The sequence below is a fragment of the Myxine glutinosa genome, chromosome 1 (genome assembly GCF_964187855.1).
Source record: "Myxine glutinosa chromosome 1, kmMyxGlut1.1, whole genome shotgun sequence".
NCBI classification, from domain to species: Eukaryota; Metazoa; Chordata; class Myxini; order Myxiniformes; family Myxinidae; genus Myxine; species Myxine glutinosa.
The window spans coordinates 362625278-362646883 of record NC_136261.1 but is presented as its reverse complement, the minus strand read 5'-3'; the positions used below and the strand labels follow the sequence as shown (position 1 = coordinate 362646883).

At 49.8% G+C, this 21606-nt stretch overlaps 1 protein-coding gene across 1 annotated transcript; it reads left to right on the top strand.

Annotated features, from left to right (window-relative positions):
• The first annotated feature begins 432 nt into the window (after positions 1 to 432).
• On the top strand, positions 433 to 3838 carry LOC144889511 (O-phosphoseryl-tRNA(Sec) selenium transferase-like). Its single transcript, XM_078769976.1, has 3 exons — positions 433 to 744; positions 3344 to 3437; positions 3544 to 3838. Exons 1-3 carry the CDS (start codon positions 612 to 614, stop codon positions 3803 to 3805), a joined length of 489 nt encoding a protein of 162 aa, XP_078626102.1. The 5' UTR covers positions 433 to 611; the 3' UTR covers positions 3806 to 3838.
• Positions 3839 to 21606: the final 17768 nt, after the last annotated feature.

Below are 21606 nucleotides of genomic sequence, written 5' to 3'. Positions count from 1 at the left end.
GCTTTGAATTTGTCCCAATTGCACAAGTGTAGAGAGGCGTGAGATATTTTTTACTCTGTCTGCCGCACATAGAGACATAGCTGTCTCTATGTGCGGTTCTTCATTGTGGTGTCTCCCCAGGTCTCTCGTGTATACGCGCTCACTATGGCGTCACTCTGCGTCTCCACCGAGACGTCGCCGGGTCTCTCCAGCATGCACTCACCGTGGTGTGGTGTCTCCCTGGTGCACGCAAGCGTCGCTGCCTTTTATAATCGCACCCTCTCCCTCTCCCACCCAGCTGACCACATAGAGGGAAAAGCAGCGCACAAGGAACTAGGCTGACGAGGAACTGCCGAGACAGACATTTATAGTCATTCCTCATCGAGGTTACAAACACTTGTGTTAACATTCATTAAGAGATAACTGATGAATAATTAACCCCTTCGGCATTTCCATAACTATATATGCGTATATAATACCTGGAATGATGACCATGAACCCGTGTCAAACAAGCAATTTTTGCAGGGGTTCTGATCAACAGAGGGTGCTTAAAACACAGGTAGACACTAACACTAACCACAACGCAAAGACTCAAATGCATGGAGAGTGAGTGTTTAGTTCTATAATATAACATGGATGTAAAATTGCTTGCATTCCTTCATCTTTTGCAGGAGATGTATAATTATCTGAAGGCACAGCTGGTTGAAATTGCAAAGAAGTATGGAGAAAGAGTTCTGCACACGCCACACAATCCTGTCTCACTTGGTACGTGGGTTCACTGCAGCTGAGAGGAAATGTTTTTGTACCTTGGGTGTTATATTAATCTGATATGGAGTCTCGCTCTTCACTGGGTTGGTGCAGCTGCTTCCCATCTTGCTCCCGCTTGAGCGAGTCCAAGGCCCTTCATTTTATTGGCATATCTCTGCAGGGGGCAATGCCCCAAAGTCTGCTTTTGCCAATCGAAGGCAGGTTGGGTTGACTTGGGTTTCTATGGCCGCATTTCTGACCTCATTCCCAGCCAGCCCTGGTCGCACACGTTCTTTCAGCACCCCATATCTGCTGACCATCCCCTATTGGCTGCGAACGCTCATCTCCATTCCTTCATCCGTCTGTGTGACTGATTCTGTCTGTTGTCTCCGTGCCCCTTCCTCCAGTCTTCCAAGAGTACATTGTCACATCTGAATGCTTTCTCCAATATTAACCCACTCTCTTCTACTTTAACTGAAAACTTCACACATTTAATTTTTGTCCTTCATCCATTTGTGTGCTTCTTCTTTTTTGATCCTTTGCCAATTGATGTACCTGCTGCCCTCCATCGTTTAGCTCCTCCATGGATCTCGATTTCTGTATACAAAACCATATATTAGTATGTCGTCACAACATGCACCATTTTCTTGTTCTCCACAAAGGTTCCGGTGCGGTCGTTCATGAAAGGTTCCGGTACGGTTGCCACAAATTCGTCAGCCATTAGCATAGGGTTATGCTTTTTTAACACCAGATGAAGTCGGCCCTGTAGTGATTTATTTTTCGAACTCTTGAAAAGGATGAAAATAATGAGTCGCGAGTTGTCACTTCCTTTTTTTTCTTTCTTTTTTTTGGTATTCAAGGTCGAGGCTCGTGCAAGAGCTAACATTAATGACAAAAAAAAAACTGACACATAAGACATAATAAAGGGAGCGAGAGACAGGATGGGGAGAGAGGGGGAAGCACACAAGTACAACATTTGAGAGCAGGGACATTGGGAGATCTGTGGGAGGGAGAAGGCTTGGGGGGGGGTGAGGGGGGCATGGTAAGGGGGTTGGGGGTGGGAGAGGTAAAACCACATGGACACAGCTAGGTCTTCCAGGAAAGAAGTCGGTATTTCAGAAAAGTGGATCTGGGGTGAATTAACGGGGGTAGAAAAGATCAAGGTTTTAGATGGGGGAAGATAAGAGATGGTGGTGAACAGCTGTTTTAAAGACCTGGAAGGAGGAGTGGGATTGAAGAGAGTGAGGAAGTTTGTTCAGGAGGCAGGAGAAAAGAGGAATGAAAGAGTGAAGGTAAATAGAGAGTCTTGATTTTGGCAGTTTCACAAGAAGAGGGTTGCTGGCAGATCGTGTGCGACCTGTAGGAGTATTTGGGGGACAGAGCACAGACAGGGCTGGGGGTGGGGGCGGCTAGGCCAGAGAGGAGTCGGTAGAAGACAGAAAGACCACCAACCTGCCTGCGGTGAGTGAGTGAAAGGCCCTCAGAGTTAGCTTCATCGCGGGAGATTCCAATGATTCTGAAAGCTTTGGTTTCAACAGCGTGAAGCCGAGCCCGGTGTGAGGCAGGAGGAACAGCCCAGAGAGGAGAGCAGTATTCCAATGAGCTGCGGATGAAAGCCTTGTATGTGGTGAGGAGCTCAGGTGTGCCAAGAAAGGACTTCGCACGACGGAGGATGCCCAGACGGCGACTGGCTTTGGAGACTAGTTTGGAAATGTGGTTTTATGGCAGATTGAGAGACCTAAGAGCTTGAGCAACAGAACTTCTTGGAGAGGATTGTTGAGAAAAGTAGATGGGAGGGTTGTCCAGACGGTCTTTTCAGAGAGACATTGTGAGAGTCTGACATTTGTCAGGATTGAAAGACATGTTCCACTTGTATGACCAGTCCGATTTTGTCCAGGTCTGCAGAGAGTGAGGAGGCTGCAGACTGCCGATCTGAGGGATGAGGAATGGAGCGGCAGAGAGTGAAGTCATCAGAAAAGAGATAGAGGATTTTCCAGAGACATGGGGGTAGAAAAGATCATTGATGAAGACCAGAAAAAGCACAGGGCCCAGAACACTGCCTTGGGGAACTCCAGCCTGAACAGGAAGGGGAGATGAGAGAAATCCATTCAGGGCCACACATTGACTAGGACCACAGAGGAAGTCCGCAAGCCATGCGTGGAGATAACCATGCATACCATAGGAGGAGAGTTTCGTGAGCAGAGCGGGGTGCCAGACCGTATCGAAGGCACGTGATATGTCAAGGGAGACAGCTCTAATTTCCTGTTTGACATTGAGGACCTCCATTCATGGTTGAGACAGCAGAAGCAGCATGTCCAGAGTTGAGTGACCTGGTCTGAATCGTCAATTTGGATTCAGACCAGGTCAGTGTTTCACATGTTGGACAAGAAATAAAAGGGTGAAAATTGTGTGATGTCAATTCTTGTTCGTCTTCCCCATTCGTATACATTGCACAGTTTACAAACCAAGTAAATTATTTGTTTTGTATTTGTAATCGTAAAAATACTTTTTGATGGATTTAGCTGCAATTTTTCATCAGAAGGTATATTTTTATAATCCCTGAACGGAGGTGATTATTTAAAACTAATATTGACAAACAATTTGCCTTCTGTGGCAGCATTGTCACTATCCAACCTGGAGTGCATACGGGGCACGACTGAGGTGATGCGCTTGCGTTCGATGCTCTTCACGCGACACGTTTCTGGAGCAAGGTGAGGCCTACAGAATGGTATGTTTGCTCACTGTTTTCTGATCCCTTTCAGAACGGATATTTTACCGCAACAGCTTCACCTCATCCGATCTTGTTCCTCTTTGCAGGGTGATTTCACGGGGAGTTGAATCTGTTGTTGGAGGATACAAGTTTGAGGGATTCGGAGCTCACAGCTCACACTATCCTTGTGCCTATCTGAATGCGGCTGCATCTATCGGTATAACGCGGAAAGACGTAGATCGCTTCATAATGTGCCTTGACCATTGTCTATCTAGTCTCACGAAAAGAAGAGGCATTGAAAAAGATTTGGGGAATGAAGCAGATTGTACGGTCACTGAAATTCAACATGAAGTTCTCCCGGATATATAGTGTGAGAACTCTTTGAAGCGAGACTCCTTGTGGTAGAACTAAAGAGAATAAATTCAGTCCTGCGGGACTTCCAGGTTGGCTTCTGTATTCCTTGCTGGGATGTTTTGATCAGGAACAGCACAATGCTGATTGTCATGATTTGCAATATAATCGCTGCAATACCGGGTAGTTGCGTGGAGCGAACGATCAAGCCCCTTGTCTAACTCTCGATACCAAAAATACATTTAATAGACAAGTCCTGCTCTGTGGGACCACTTGCTATTAAACTGATAATAAGCAAATTATTTCTTTCTTTTTTAAGCCTGTAAATTGTGCCTCCCTGTAATTGCACTGCCAACAGGATGTCGGTGTAGACAATACGGCATTCTCCATCCATGGTAGACCGATGCCAGTTCCAGGTAGTGTGGACCGCTATCACTACCTTGGAGTTTCCATTGATATTCCGGTATATCGGACGAGAACATCTGCTCGTTGGTTATTAACATGACGGCAGATGTCCTTGTAAAAATCAAAAAGTTTTTGTTGGTACCGTGGCAGACGTTGGATGCTATAAAAGCCTTCGTCCAGTCCTGCCTTTCATTACTCCGCGCACGCGAAGGGAAAAGCGGGGTTAAGCAATTGGTTCATGTCCGTCCATCTGTTCTGTCAGTTTTGTTCGTGGAACAACTTATTTCGATTGAATGTTATATTTTGAACATGAATAGGAAGACAAGTTTGCTGTTGAACAGTAATTTGGCTTTGAATTTGTCCCAATTGCACAAGTGTAGAGAGGCGTGAGATATTTTTTACTCTGTCTGCCAGCCTGGCAGTCGAAATTGAAAATATTCCAAACACGAAATTTACTGTCATTAAGGAAGTCCTTAAGGACACAGACACCAGGTATGAGGAACTAATGTAACGTGTTGGACAAGGTGATGTAATAGACACTTCGTGGCAGTAAGAAAAAAAAGGCGGTAAAACCCGGAATTAATTTCCAGCATGAGTGGGCGTGGCATGTGAGAGGGCCAGGGTGAAGAAAATGACGATTGACGCTGCGGACGATCTTCAATGGTGACAATAAAGCTTCCATCTCCTAAACTGCGACTCGTCATCTTATTACAGTGCATAAGGGTGATGTGCATAAGATTGCTTCAGCATCATTAAACTTCCAGATTATTTTTTCACGATCTTTAAGACCATAAAAAGAAGCGGTTACTCACGACGGTCCCCAGACTTAGTTGTTTGTCTGACCGCTTCCCGACCGCTGGCCAAAACATGGGTGCCTAAACAACTCACACACCAACTGAAAGAATGGTGAGTGGACGCATGTGAAGAACTTCTGTGACGTTACGAAACAGAAAGCGACGCTTTCTTACAGCGCGGGGATGAAAGCTGGGTCTACTACTTTCAGCCAGAAACGAAAAGGGCAACCAAAGAGTGGCGCCATTCAACTTCACCGAAGCCCAAAAAATTCCGCACACAGCTGTCCAAGTGATGCTGACGCTCTTCTGGGATAGCTGAGGCCCACTTGTAGAGCATTACATACCCAGAGGGACCACAGTCACCAGCACATCAAACGGCGACCTGCTTAAAAATAATCTGAAACCAGCAATCAGATCAAAACATCATGGACTACTCACTACCGGTGTTTTGCTGCAGCATGACAATGCTTGGCCACATACAGCCCGCGCCACAGCTGCAACAATCGAGGACCTGCATTTTAAGAGTCTTCCTCATCCACCCCACTCGCCACAGACCTCGGAAATTGTGGGGGAATTGTAGTGGGGAAATCTGCTGAGTGGTTGTCTATTGAGAATTTAATATTTGTTTAATTAAGAGCCAACCTGCTTACTTAAAAAAATTGAAGCAATATATTTTGGGAGGGTGTCAAATAATGTTTTTTCCATCCCCATTCACTTCAATGTTAAATTGGGGTTGTCACAGAACCAACATTCTCCCACAATTCATATATATATTATATATATATATTGTTACAGATCGCGGATTAAGATGTTATTTACCGAGCGGTGGTGTATTACCGCGACCGTTACAGGATCCCTGACTCACCCGATTCACCCAGAACTTTGGCCGTATCGCACCGCAGCTGCTCAATCAGGGAAAAGACAAAAACGACGAAATGCAGAGGAAAAGGAATAAAACGAGAAGACGTACAGACGAGTAATGGGATTTATTATTATCCACACATATAAAAAAAAGGAGCAATCAAGGTTTATTTACAACACATAAGACGCAGGTGACACAGTGCAAATACTAGCTTATCTACAGACTTAACTTATTCCCAGGACAGAACAAACAGAACAAACTCACGTCCACAAGAAGGGTGGAAAGGCAGGAGGTGGATGGCTGGAGGGAGAGGGAGGTCAAAGGGGGTCCCGCAGCACAACCGGCGCGTTTAGCAGCCGCCGTTCAGGCCCCACGCTGCTGTTTTGGCTGCTGTGTACGTCGCGTGCTTTGCCAGGCCTTGTCCGACTCGTCTGGTCCAAACCCTCAACTCTTTCTTGGTCCCTCACTCTTTACCACCGACTCCTCACCGCAACCAACGCCACCACTGACCACCGACTCTACTGACTGACTCTTCACCACTCTCCACTTGACGACCGACTCAGCTCTTTCTCACCAAGACCAACTCAGACCAACTCTACTGGCAACCGACTCAGACCAACTGTGCAACCAACTCACGACTCACTTCCGTGCGCGCCCTTTTATAGCGCCTCCAGCGATTAAGCCGCCGGCGTTTTGGACACGCCCATCGGGGTGCTCACCTCGGCCCTGGTTGGTCGCGCGACCCTCGGGCTCCGCCCTCGATGACGACAGGCGGGTACGCCCCTCCTCCCCTCTATGACGAGGTGGAGACACGCCTTTCTTCTCCGACTCAAGCACATGGTCAATGGCGGTTATTGGAGGGGAGGTGATTGGGAATCGAGGGCTCAGCAATGACGAGAGGGGATGTAATATGGCAATCGAGGGCTCGGCAATGACGAAAAGGGATGTGAAGGAAATGGGGATTTTGGGGATGGGAATGAAAGGGGATCTATTCTCTTTCACTGGTGCAATGGAGTACTTCAATTAATGGGAGACACAGCCTTACCCTAGAACACAGAATAAGAGATAACTATCAACAGGGGTATTCTATTACTTGGCTGACGTGTATGCTTGTGGACTAATTATGGGATGCCCTTTCACCTTTACACAGCTCCGGAGGTAGGGGGCGCAGAACAACCAATAATAATAATAGTACAGCACACAATCAAAAAAATACAGTCCTCATCTCCGCAACACTGCACCCTCCTCCTCTTAGGCACGGCCCGGGCCTACAACTTTTATTTTTAGTGTGACACGTAGGTGTAGTTCCCTCTATTTTTAACCTGACCCTGAGTGCGACAGTTTTAAAACATAAATAAATGTGTCCCGCTGCTCCATTGCACCCTGCCTAACAGACTTACGCCCACAGTTAACCGAATTGCGGAATGGTCTTCAAACTATACACTGACGGTGGGGAGCATTATTTACAATGACGCTATTTTTATTTACAAAACTAACCCAGGACCTGTGATTGTTCTTTCTGGGGGGGGGGGGGGGGGGACGGGAGACAGTCTGCTCTGCATCGACGCACCATGAAAGCACCTATAACGCACCAACACATCCTCAAGCACCAATCGGTGCAGTCACCATTGTTCATCAATGTTTATCAGTGTTCCATAAAAATAAAATCAACAACCCCTAACCCTGCAGGTGATCTCTTGCTCTTCGGCTCCCTCTGCTGGTAATTATTATTTGTCTTCCAGATGTTGTCATTCTTTTGCTTTGCTTACTGGCGGCCTATTTGTATTAAAACTTGCACCCAATGTGTCCTTTTTATTTATTTTATTTATGGCCCACAGGGCCGACTAGTGTGGTTCACCTGTGGGGCATCGGTGCCCTGTGGCCATGGTCCGCCAGCAAGATTTCGGGCCCTCATGGCCGGTTCCAGCAGAGGGGCCATGCCCCAACCCATGGGGTCCATAATTGGTGCTCGGCCACAGACATGTGGTCCATAATGTGGTGCATCGATGCAGACAGCTGGTTCTGGGAATTTCGGGCGCACAATGGCCGACCCACGCACGCTCCCCTCGGCACCCAATGGCGCACAGGTCATGTGGGAGACAAAAGGGGAAAGACAATTGAGCGAGGGGTAAGGTCACAAGGGTACACATCAATAAGGCAATGCAAGGCGAAATGCGTACGGAGGGCGAAGTGAGAAAGCTCGTCCCTACCGTACGTCACCCCCCTGTCATACACTACCCTTGCCCTTACCCCATATTTACAAAATCTACCCATTTACAAATTCGTCACTACTGTCACGTCTTCCCCATATTTCTCCTATACCAAATTCGTCACCACAATCCCTCTATCCAAAATTTGTCATCACCAAATTTATCATCAATCCTCATAAGGAGGAAGAGATGGAACACAAAGCACAATGTCACACCCACGTCATGATGCGTCTCACATTCCAAACATTTGCACAGTAAAAATAATTAAACATGGCATGGTGTGGAGTTCCTGTCACCTCAGGTGAGTGGATGCAGATGGTGCGAGGAGACTTCATCCTAACTACTTTCTAAATGACATTAACACACTTTACACTACCCGGGGTCTTTCCCTGCCAATTCATTGGCCACTTACACTATGGGTTTTAAAAAACCAATTCCCATTGACCAAACTGTGGTGCTTCTCAATTTGGGGTCTCACTCCCCCGATTCATCCCCCGGTGCCCTCGCACAATTTCTGGGCTGCGACGTGTAGCTCTCCCAGCAGGTCTACCCACCTGCACACCTCCACCATTGCAGTTGCCACCCGAGCTTACCTAGCTCCTCACCCTAACCTAACTAACTGGGGACAGCCCCTCCTGGCTCTGTCACCCCACTCGGTGCCCTCTGGCACTGGGCTACCCGGGTCCGTCCTCCGGATCCTCGGGCCCCATCCACAACAACTACTACCGGCTCCCAGAGCCCACCTGCGGCCTCACCTGGCCGACATCCTCACAGTGGTGGAGCGCCCAACCAACTACACACACTAACAGGCTACACGCGCAGCCATTTCCACAACATTAATGCACCCATCCAAATACCATTCTTTCACCTCGCACCACAGATGCCAATATCCAACCACAATTTACCTATACCCTCTACCTAACACTTACACTACCCGCCCCGGGTATCCGTGATGGGGGTCCACTCTTCCCCCATTCACACCTTCGCACCATCCACTCCACTCCACAATTTCCACCATACTCACTCCACGACCATCCATTCCAATACTCCATACCATTTATTCCATACACCTGTCCTCCATTCACCTGTTGTTGCACACCTGTGCAATCATACCTGGTGCCACCTGCACCCTCCTCCTCTTCCTGGACCAGTTGGTCAACACAACACACATCACCATCACTCACTCATACACTGCTCCACACACCTGTTCAGTTGCACACCTGTGCAATCACACCTGTTCAATCACACCTGTTCAATCCTCACACACACGGCATCATCTCAGCTAACTACTCCCCTCTGAAACTTGCGCTTCCCAGTCGCCCCTTTAAACTATTGTGCTCCCACGTCATTATCATCCATACTAATCTACCTGCGTCCCCACTACAGGTATCAGTCACTAACTAAACTTAACGTTACCTAATGTCAATCTCTTCTAGATCCCTATCATTATCCAAGCCCTCCCTGGCTCGGTTGTCATAGCCACCCCATAAACTATTGCGCATTTGCCCCACCCTTCTGTGAGGGATGCCAGCGTTGCCATCCCACCACAGCGGGGCATTTCTCACTATAAATTTTGTTCGTCCAAATCCAACAAATCAAAAATTTCCCATTTACTGCCAATTCTACTCACTTTTCTAAATTTCGTATCAAATCACTACTATCATCATCACAGTCCGCTATACCCTAGCCTCGGTGCGTCGTGACATCATTAAACTCGGCTTCGTAAAGCCGAGCAATGAATTCGGGTGGTTTGGTCGCCTGCAGGTTGAATCCGTCCGGCTTTCGGTTCAAGGGAGGTGGTTTGGTTGGACCGAGGTTCCACGCACCATCTCGGCGCGGCACCTTGCGGTCCCGGGCCCGATGGCTCAATTTCCCCCGGTCGGAACCCCGTCCCCTCGAGGGGGCACCGTTCCGCTTCCTCCCACTCGCCCTTGAACCGGACCGGTCGCCTCGCCCGCCAAGGCCCGGACTCGACCATGCGGGGCGGGGCCAAGCCCGAATCGGCAACGACGCTTCGAAGAGAAGCGACGCAGCATCGACCCGCGCCGGGCCTCGCACCCAACAAAGCACCCCTCGCACCGAGTGCTCGTATCGGCTATCCGTCGCCCTAACCGCTAACCCGGTTACCGTCGATGCTTTACTTGCATGCTTACAAGCATACGCTACCCCTTTCACCCTCACCAAACCCGGCGTTCCAACGCCGTCCGTACATTCCACCAACGCTCTCCCTGTTACACACCACACCTCTCGCGCACACTCTTGCGCACACTTTGGTCCACACCTCTCCTCCGTTACGTCCTCCGTAACACTCACCATGGGCGTGCACTCTTGCATCCACCCACTAACGCGCTCGGATGGGCTCTCCCACACTCGCGCCATGACCAATTCAGGTGTGCTTTCTCGCACACGTTCCACCACCACCTTACTCTCCGTGTCACACTTCGTACACCCCGACGTGCATTCTCGCTCGCACTCGGTTTCACTCCCACACTTTATAGCACACCCACTCGCCGACGCACACTTTTTCCTCCCACGCGTGCCATTTCCACTCACACGGTACCCTTCACCAACGCCCGGATGCCTCCTGGATCCCAAGCGCGCGAAAATTCTTTTGTCGCCAAACATCCTTTTACAAAATCTCCCCGCACAATACACAACAGCACGTCTCACCTTCGGGGTTCTTCTTCCTCCCTGCACCAAAACCTGCAAACTTCCATTTGGATTAGCGAGTACATCATCATGATTTGAGCAGGGACTTTGTACATTTTCCATTTCTCCCTGCAATTCCCGGGCTACCTCCGTCATCTCTTCAATTTCAATGCCCACTTCCGCTTTTTCTTTACTCACCTCGACGACCGCTGGCTTTAATAAAACACCCTTAACCTCATCGGTCGCCGGCTTTTCCAAACCCCGTGTCGCGATTTCTACCCCCGTCATTGTACCCGCGCTTTTCTCCGCTTCGCTCAACCAGCGCTTTTCGACCCGCTTTACCACCTCGTGCACCCCTGGGACCCTTTCGCCCAACTTGCGGTCTCTGTCCCTCTGCTCCCTTTCCTTCCTATCGGCCCTCATTCCGTTTATTGTTGCTTCAATTTGCTCACTCCGAGCATCCATCCGGTTCCCCATTTGTCCCATTTGGCCCCCTATCCTGTTTTCCATCCCTTTGAAATTATCGTCTGTTTTTACCATAAAGGCCATCATCTGTTTCATAAACAGGTTCCAATTCATTGGCATCTCTGGCTCGGCTGCCACGACCACGGGCGCGGCTAAATTTGGTGCCGCTACACCCACGTGCGCGCGGACGCCATTTTGTGCATCTGATACTCCCTCAACCACACCTTCTTTACTCTCCTCCACCCTTTCCTCCACATACATTTCCCCGAGGTCCTGGGTCGATTCTACCCCGTCTATCTCTCCCACCGGCATCCCGTCGCCTTGACCAGCCATGGCGCGATTTCAAAATTCGGGTTTTGCTTTAAAACAAAACAAATTTCGTCCGCTCCAAATTTTGACCAAATTTTGTCTAGATGTTTTAAAAAAATTTGGTTCGGGCCCCGAATTCCACTCCCAGACACCAATTGTTACAGATCGCGGATTAAGATGTTATTTACCGAGCGGTGGTGTATTACCGCGACCGTTACAGGATCCCTGACTCACCCGATTCACCCAGAACTTTGGCCGTATCGCACCGCAGCTGCTCAATCAGGGAAAAGACAAAAACGACGAAATGCAGAGGAAAAGGAATAAAACGAGAAGACGTACAGACGAGTAATGGGATTTATTATTATCCACACATATTAAAAAAAGGAGCAATCAAGGTTTATTTACAACACATAAGACGCAGGTGACACAGTGCAAATACTAGCTTATCTACAGACTTAACTTATTCCCAGGACAGAACAAACAGAACAAACTCACGTCCACAAGAAGGGTGGAAAGGCAGGAGGTGGATGGCTGGAGGGAGAGGGAGGTCAAAGGGGGTCCCGCAGCACAACCGGCGCGTTTAGCAGCCGCCGTTCAGGCCCCACGCTGCTGTTTTGGCTGCTGTGTACGTCGCGTGCTTTGCCAGGCCTTGTCCGACTCGTCTGGTCCAAACCCTCAACTCTTTCTTGGTCCCTCACTCTTTACCACCGACTCCTCACCGCAACCAACGCCACCACTGACCACCGACTCTACTGACTGACTCTTCACCACTCTCCACTTGACGACCGACTCAGCTCTTTCTCACCAAGACCAACTCAGACCAACTCTACTGGCAACCGACTCAGACCAACTGTGCAACCAACTCTCCTGACTGGTTCTTCACGACTCTCTTTCTTGACGACCAACTCAGACCAACTGTGCAACCAACTCACGACTCACTTCCGTGCGCGCCCTTTTATAGCGCCTCCAGCGATTAAGCCGCCGGCGTTTTGGACACGCCCATCGGGGTGCTCACCTCGGCCCTGGTTGGTCGCGCGACCCTCGGGCTCCGCCCTCGATGACGACGGGCGGGTACGCCCCTCCTCCCCTCTATGACGAGGTGGAGACACGCCTTTCTTCTCCGACTCAAGCACATGGTCAATGGCGGTTATTGGAGGGGAGGTGATTGAGAATCGAGGGCTCAGCAATGACGAGAGGGGATGTAATATGGCAATCGAGGGCTCGGCAATTACGAAAAGGGATGTGAAGGAAATGGGGATTTTGGGGATGGGAATGAAAGGGGATCTATTCTCTTTCACTGGTGCAATGGAGTACTTCAATTAATGGGAGACACAGCCTTACCCTAGAACACAGAATAAGAGATAACTATCAACAGGGGTATTCTATTACTTGGCTGACGTGTATGCTTGTGGACTAATTATGGGATGCCCTTTCACCTTTACACAGCTCCGGAGGTAGGGGGCGCAGAACAACCAATAATAATAATAGTACAGCACACAATCAAAAAAATACAGTCCTCATCTCCGCAACAATATATATATATATATATATATATATATATATATAGATATATATATATATATATATATATATATATTTATATATATATATATATATATATTACTGCGGTTTTAGAACCCTCACTTGTAAATAATTACTTGTAAATATCCCATTATTAAAAGGTTAAAGGTTGCACCCCTAGTTAGTCCACAAGCAACACGGAGGCCACCATAGAACTTTAGTTATTTCATTATTATGTGTTTTAGATAAGGCCGTGTTTTCAATAGCTGAATCTGCATTGCGTCAATTAAAGAGTAGGTCCCCAATCCAATTCCGGCCATTTTGCCAACCTCTCTCTCCCAGAGATGCCATTACGCGCCTCTGCCAGCAGCAGCCACCTTAGCGCTCGCTCAAGCCGCCATAAACTATGCGGTCAGGCCTGAGGAAAAATTGGGCGGAACGCCAAGAAGAAGGTGTGGCCTGTCAACCAGCCGTCAAAGGCGTGGCCGGTAAGCCCTCACCAGCCAACCAGGGCTGATGTAACATCACCGACAGGCGTGGCCTTGAGGCCCGCGTCGTGATCGCGTTATATAAGCGTGAACGCAAAGCCCTTTCACGGACTTGAGACTGCACACACGACTTGGGACTGCGCACAAGGACTTCCTTTGATGAGAGAGTGCTGGTTGGACTCGGTCGGGAGAGTGCATTGCAAAAGGACTCGTGCGAGAGTGGCGCTAATAAAGACTGATACGGAGCGCACATTTGGAAGAGGACACTTGCTGGTGCTGATAAGAGGACTTTGAGAGGGAGAGCGTTTGGCGCGAACGTACAGTTATTACGTGCGAAGCATCCCACTCCCCCCGCTATATGTAAGGTCCGGTCGCGTTCCAATGATACGCAGAGCTGCCTGCCGGGTTTTCGCCCACGGAGCCGGAGCCTGGACTGGAGCCGACTGGAGCCTGGACCCCATCTATCTGACCATCCACCAGCTACAGTCCCCGTGTGAGTGTGTATGTTTGTCTGGGGTATAGAATAAGACTGCTTTAAGACTGCCCTGTGTCCTGCTTCTTCTTCCTTTCTTGTACATTCTTTCCTTTCCTCTCTTTTTGTTTGTAATCAATTTGCCTGTTCTTTCTGGTTTCGTCTTAATCCCTTTGCTTTCGTCTTTTCTCAATTGAGTACCTGTGGCACGATTAGGAACCGCTATAATCGGGTTTAGTCATTGTTAACGGCCCGAGTCGCGGCTCGCTTCGCTCGGCGTATCCACTAACGCTGCGGCTCGGGTGGGAGTTATCTCCTTGTTTTACGGCCGGTGGTAGTACTTAGGTAATTGGACTAAGACTCGACCAACAACCCTACTTCCCACCGACCGGAAGGAACGTTATAACTTCCCAGGACTCGGGACGGCCAGCTAAAAGGACAAGGGGATTAACCCCCCCTTGATAAGGGGAGAGCCGACCCCCGAGATCCGTAACAATGTATATGAAAAGATCAAGCAGAGTGAAGCAGGGCTGCGTCCTGGCTCCAACTCTGTTTGGTATTTACTTCCCGGTACTTCTGAGGTATTCCTTTCCTGCAGATATGGAAGGAATCTGCCTTCACACAAGGAGAGATGGCACGCTGTGTAACCTGTCAAGATTAAAGGCAAAGACAAAATTGCGGCATGTCCTGATCAGTGAACGTCTCGATGCAGACGACGCTGCACTTGTCACCCAAACAGAAGACCAGCTCCAGAAGCTAATTGATCATCTCTCTCTCTCTCTCTCGTGTGCATGATGTTCTCTCTCACCATCATTGTTAAGAAAACAGTGGTGATGGGACAAGGTGTCGCAACCCAGCCTCTGATTACACTAAACAACACTGCGCTGGAAGTAGTCAGCAAATTCAGTTATCTTGGGTCTATGGTGACTAACAACCTGTCTCTTGATGATGAACTAAACGTATTGTTGCGGATATGGGATTTGGCCTCCATCCATATCCGCTTGTAAATATTCCCCTATTTCCCCAATACTCCCCAACTATCCCCAATCCCCCATTCCCTAGTCCCATTGTCTGTAAACAACACTCTGTAGCCCCGACCTTCCCCTTTTTCCCCCATTAAATGTCGCACCCAGGTTCACCGCATCTCACGTAGACAACTATAGGACATCTTGCTAGTTATACTTAGTCTATGTCAGTTAAGGACTCGTTTCCATTAATTCTGACTCTTCGTTGCACCAGAATGTGATTGTATGGCACCAGTAGCAAGTTTAGGACCTCCCAATACCTCCCCGCATCTCTTCCTCATGGAACTGAAACCACAACACCAACGACAACAACAGCGGGGGCGGCGCGGTAGTGGCGCGGGGAGTGCGCGTCCTCACTCCGGCTTGGTTAGCCGCCATTGACCACGTGCTCCGACGGGGTTACCACACAGGGGCTGACTGTCAGCTCCTCGTCAAGGGCGGAGCCCGGTAACCCCCCCGCACCCAATAAGAAGCGGCGGACCGATTCCATCTGGGGCGGAGCTAACGAGCCGAGGGCGTGTCACTCCCCGCTGGATATACGCAGCCACTTACCGGAGGTGACGTCAGATGCGGCTCAGCTACGACGACAAAAGGACGCCACCTCCTAGCGCTGAAAGAGACCTCCCGCCTCTCTGGACCGGACCGGGTCGATTCTGCACCTTGAGCTATCAACTGCCTGCCCTTCCTTGCCATCAATCCCTGTGTGAGTCAGTCTTGTCCCGTTTATCTGTGGTCTGTCGGGGATAAGATAAGACTGTGTATAAGTGCCCACCTTTCTGTGCTGTCCCTCTTGTGCCGTGTAATCTAAACGTTCCGCATACCCCATATTATATCCTCCTCCGGAGGTCTTGAGAACTGTACCCCTAGTGTCGTGTCATTTAACCCAGCCGTTGTGTCCTTTCCTTCATTGATCTAGCGTAGTGCGATTCGGCCAACGTTCGAGTGTAATCGAGTAACTTGTGCGAACACGGCGGCCATTCCGCTCGGTCAATCAACATCTAAGTCGTGTCCGTAACAGTATGCATCGGGAAGGCAGCCACCACCTTTGGTCGTCTCAGAAAGAGGGCGTGGAAGAACAGCAAGCTGACCCTCAGAACCAATATGTTGATCTGCAAGGCATGCATTATTAGCACCACACTTTATGGCAGTGAAACATGGACGAGTTATCGCTGCCAAGAACGGAGACTCAACAATTTTCATCTTCGCTGTCTACGATGCATCCTTGGCATCACGTGGAAGGACAGTTGCACAACTGCAGAAGTCTTCTCCAGGATGGAAGATGGACGTATTCCAAAGGACGCCCTATATGGGGAGATAGCTGGGACCAAAAGACCAAAAGGGTGCCGGAAGCTGAGATACAAGGATGTCTGTAAGCGGGATATGAAATCCCTGCACATCAATTTTGACACTTGGGAAACTGGCAAACTGTGGAGGCACATGGCGACATCAATTATGAGTTGGAATAAGCCACCATGATGACCAGTGGTTGGAGCAGCTGCACAACAGAAGCTGTCACCGCAAACAACATCATCCCACAACTATAGGAGATGCCAACCTCACTAACTACTTCAGATGTAGCACCTGTGGGAGACTTTGTTACTTCCAAATTGGCTTGTGCAGTCACCAACGGAAGTGCAACACACATGACTGGCCTCACCAAGAAGTGCTGCAGATTCACCATCTTACGTAGATGAATCGATGCCACTGATATTGTTGCGGTTTTATGAATAAAAGGCAACCCCTCTACAGTTAGTTACACCACAACATGAAGCCTCCTATAGCGTTATTTCTTATTAAATGTAAAGCATAGGCCCTTTCCAGTGTTTAGAAAGAAAACAAATAATGTGTTGTCAGGCAGGATGATTGTAGGCCTCGTTAAAGCCTAAATTGCCTCGTCATGGGACGAGACTAGGCCCTGCATGCCTGAAGGAGGAATAAAACCTTCCCCGAAGGAGGAACGAGACATTCCTGGGAGGAGGAGCAGCGAGCAACCAATGTGCGCTAAAGGGAAGGCATGGGGGAGTGGCCGAGGGTAGCCAATGAGGGGCTGTCACGTCACGTGACCCCTGGCGGCCAATTGAGACCCATGGAACATTCAGGAAGGGGTTGGGGTGTTATAAAACCCGGCCCATAACACATTCTCTCACTCTCTCGCTGGGCTCCTGCTATCTTGATCGGTCCTCTGGTTCCTGCGCTCTCTGGTTCGTCATCGCTCTTCGTCGCTGCCGCGATCGTCTCTGGCTGTTGGCGCCTTGGGTTGGAGCGATTCCTGGGGCTTTCGTCCACCAAGCCCATTCACATGAGCTGCACGACCAAGCCCATCCGGGCGAGCTGCAAGAAACGGCCGCGCTTCCCCGCACATTACCCTCTCCCCCCTTCCCCGAACTAATGAGGGCTCTTGTCTGGGAACGTAGGTAAGGCTGTTAAGATTCTTTGCTTTGTCTGTGTTCTATACATACCTGTAAATAAATACTGTGTTTCGTACTTCCAACCTGGCCATCATTGTCATTTTCCATCCATTGACCTAGCATCGCCCGAATTAAAACCGCTCAATCGGGTCCGAAGTACGCTTAGTGTAACGGCACGGGTCATGCGACGCACAACCGCTCGGGCGTCAGAAATAAGTGTGACTTGTGCGGGGTTCAGTCCCCGTCCTCACGGCTGCGTGTATCCGAAGGTATTCAGGTTGACCGTTAACCCTTCCACGCGCAGCTGCGGGTTCGGCGGCTGGAGTTGCCTAGCAATCCGTCAACCACGAGTTTAGTCATGGATGGCAGCCTCAGTGGACCCGGAGTTTGAGGGGGAGCAGGGCATAAACCCCCCTGAGTACATCGACGAACCCGGGATCCGCAACAAAATTGGTGTCATGAGTGGGATTCGGACCTGGGGTTACGCTTCACGTACCTCCAAATTACGAGCGTGATTAAAATTTAGTTTAAAACAAATTTTTGGTTTAAATTGAATTCGGGCGATGGCGGGCCAAGACGACCAGGTACCGGTGGGTATAGAAAGTGTAAACGATGGAGATGAATTAATGACCCAGGACTAGCATGAACAATTGGATGAGGGAGTTAATGAGGGTGCAGCAGGAAGAGGGTGAAATGGCGTCGATTCGCACCCGGGACCAGCCGGACGGGTTGAGCCCACGGTGCCGATGGATATGGGCCTATTTATGGCGCAACTCAAGGCATACATGGGGGAGATGAGGGAAGAAGCAAGGTGTGACAGGAAAAAGATAAGGGAAGAATTAAGGTGTGACAGGAAAAAGATGGGAGAGGAGATAAAAGAATGGAGGTGAGACATGAAAAAGATGGGAAAGAAGATTGGGCGTAAGCCGAGCGAAAAGGTGGCAGTGGTACGTGACGAGGTGAGGCAGTGTGAGGAACGCTGAGGCATAGAAGAGGAAATAGTAGGGGCGCACCGGGAAATAAGGGAGGTGAAACAGAAGCTGGAGGAGGTAGAAGAAGGAATGATTGAAATTAAAAAGACAAGGAGAGACAGGCAATGAATTTCGAGAGGAAGTGATGGAATATGTGCAAGGTTGGTGTCCGCACCGTGATGAAATGCTTGCTTACCAAATTAAAAGTTTACAGGTACTGGAAGATAAGCGGGAAAAGGGGAGCCCCGAGGTGAGTGGCGAGGATTTCGGAAATGTGTTTGGTGCGATCGGAGACTCGACAAGCTTGGGGGTCGAGATAGACCCGGGCATTCCGGGGGGGGGGGGGGGGGGCATTGGGAGGGTAACGACTGAGACGGAGTGTGTGGAGAGAGTGTGCGCACCGTTGTGTGTGAGAACAGAGTGTGTGGAGAGAGTGTGCGCACCGGTGTGTGCGTGTACGAAATGGAGTGCGAGGGGTAATCAGGCTCAGGCATCGATGCCGACCGGGGTAATGCTGAGACGGGTAGAGTACGCGAGCCCCCGATGAGTGGTGTACCGTGGGGACCGGAGGTAATCGGTGCGGCGTCGGTCTCACAAGGACCGGCGTGCGGGATTCGTACCTCCGGCATGCGCATGGTATTGTTGGCACCGTACCACGGCAAGAGCGATCGGCGGGGTTCAAGGGGTAATTCGGAGTTTCGGACGAACGCACGTTACCAGGTGAGGTTTTGTAACCGTGGCCGGTTGGGTCATCGTGTGTGGGACCGCAGGGCCCCGCACAGGGATGGACCCCGGCACCTGGGACCACCAACTCCGCCCCCCCCCCCCCCCCGGATCGTCAATGCCGGCCGGATAACACCCCGTACAGGCGGCCAAGCACCCTCATGGATCGCTTTGGCCTTTGAGGCCGAGGCGCGACCAGGTACCTCCACAGGGAGGGGCTCGTAGTTTAGAGGACTGGGGGAGTATTGTACCCCACGTGGGGGAATGGTAGTGTGACCATTCCTCACATGGGGGGGGGGGGGCATGAGCACTAGTTTAGGGGGATAGCATTGTTAGGCCCATGGAGGGACCAGCAATGGTTGCTCCATGGGGGCACCGAAGCACTAGCTGAGGGAGGGCTGGGATAATTGTTAGGGATTTAGAGAGACCATAGGGACAAGATTTAAGTAGTGACCATGAACTGTAGTGGGGATGTAGAGAGTTTAGTGGTTCCTAACAAAGGGTGTGCCTAGTTTAAAGGGATGACGAGGGAAGCACGAGTTATCGGGGAAATTAGTTCGATAAATGATGGTGTGTAAGTGTGAATTGTGTTGTGGTGTGCAAATAATTGGTGTGGAATGCATGGTGTGGAATGCATGGTGCAAAGGATTGAATGGGGGGAGTGGAACCCATTCACGGAGGCCCGGTGGGGTAGTTTAAAGGTAGATAGAGGGTGTAGGTAAATTATAATGGATATTGACACCTGTGTTGCTGATGGTAGAATGTAGTGTTTTGTGAGGTGCATGAAGCAGTGAAATGGCTGGGCGTGTGGCTTAATTGGTCATAATAGTTATTGGGGCACTCCGTCACTGGTAGCTGGTCGGCCAGGTAAGGCCGCAGGTAGGCTCAGGGAGCCAGTTAGGTTAGCATGTGAGTGGGGCCCGAGGATCCAGAGGAAGGACCTGGGTTGCCCAATGCCAAGGTGGGCATCAGGGGGTAAGCACCAGGGAGGGCCTTCCCCAGATAGGTTAGAGTAAGGAGCAGGCAAGCTCGGGAGGCGGCTCCAGTGAACGAAGGGGTGCAGGTAGGTAGACCTGCTGGTAGAGCCACACGACCCAGCCCCGAAATTGTGCGAGGGCACAGGAAGAAAATTTGTGGGGTTAGAACCCAAATTCAGAGGTGCACCACAGTGTGGGCAATGGGAATTCGGGTTCTTAGAATCCTTCGGAAACTTGCATAGTTTAAAGAGGCCCACTGGCAGGGTATGACCCCGGGGAGTTTAAATGAGTAATGTTGTTAGTGTCGTTAGGATGTGAGACCCCTTTGCACCATCCACCACGGAGGATGAATTTTGCACCGAGAGGCTCTGTAAGCTGTTTGGTAAGTGAGATGCATCACGACGTGAGTGGAACATTGTTTTATTCCATCCCATCCTTCCTGGGAGAACCTGGGAGGGATTTGGGGACGAATTTTGCGTTAGAGGGGGACATGGGAGACAAGACATAGAGACGAATTGTAAATACAAGGAGGGCTCGGGTACTGTAGTTAAAGGTGGGGGTGCGAACGGTTAGGGCCGAGCTCACTCCGCTCACTCTGCCGCATTCCTCTCACCGCACCAGATTTGGTGATACCTGGTTACCTTGTTTTTCATGTGCCACTGTTGCCTTCCTTGTACTCATTGCGCTTTGTCTTCGTCCCCGCCCAGGACCATTATGGAGACTCACCTGTCGCAGCATCTTGCTGCCAAACATCCATCCATCTATCACCTTATGGACCACGAGCCTTGTGGCCCTGCACCTCTGCTGTGGTAGCTCAGATTGGCTGCCCCCATCATCTTGCACCATGGACCACCTGTTGGGTGGCATTCTGGCCAACCTTTGGACCACGTGTCAGTGGCCCTGTTCACCAAATAAACGGCTCAATTTTGAGGTGAAAATTTCGATGGCCCTTTGCTTCAAACGGCCTGTATGCCGGTCTGGGGCAGCCGGTTTTTGTTAGGAAACCTCTCAAGACAAGAAGCCGCAAGATGACTCGAGCAGCAAGTGCCTCCATTACCTTTCTCCATTCCTTCTTTCCTCGAGTCCAGGTCCTGGGTTATAGTTTTTGTAAATAAAGGTTAAAGTTTTTTTCAATGTAAATGTAAATGTAAGAATGTTTCCCACCGGTTGTGTTTAGTTTAAAAATTCCGGAAATACGCGAACAGTTGTGGGTGTGAGTCTGTTAGTTAGCTGCTCAACGCATTAGGAGGGACATATCTAGTGTAAATGATGTCGCACACATGGGGTTGGAGTTAAATGTGAGGGGAATTACATCTGTGTATCACACTAATGGTAAATGTAAAATTTGAATGCCGACTCTACCGGTCGCTCCACCTAAGGTCGACTCGGGTCGAGTCTGGTCGGAGAGGGGGGTTGTGTTGCGGTTTTGCGAATAAAGGCAGCCCCCCTATAGTTAGTTACACCACAACATGTAGCCTCCTACAGTTAGTTATTTCTTATTAAATGTAAAGCATAGGCCCTTTCCAGTATTTAGAAAGAA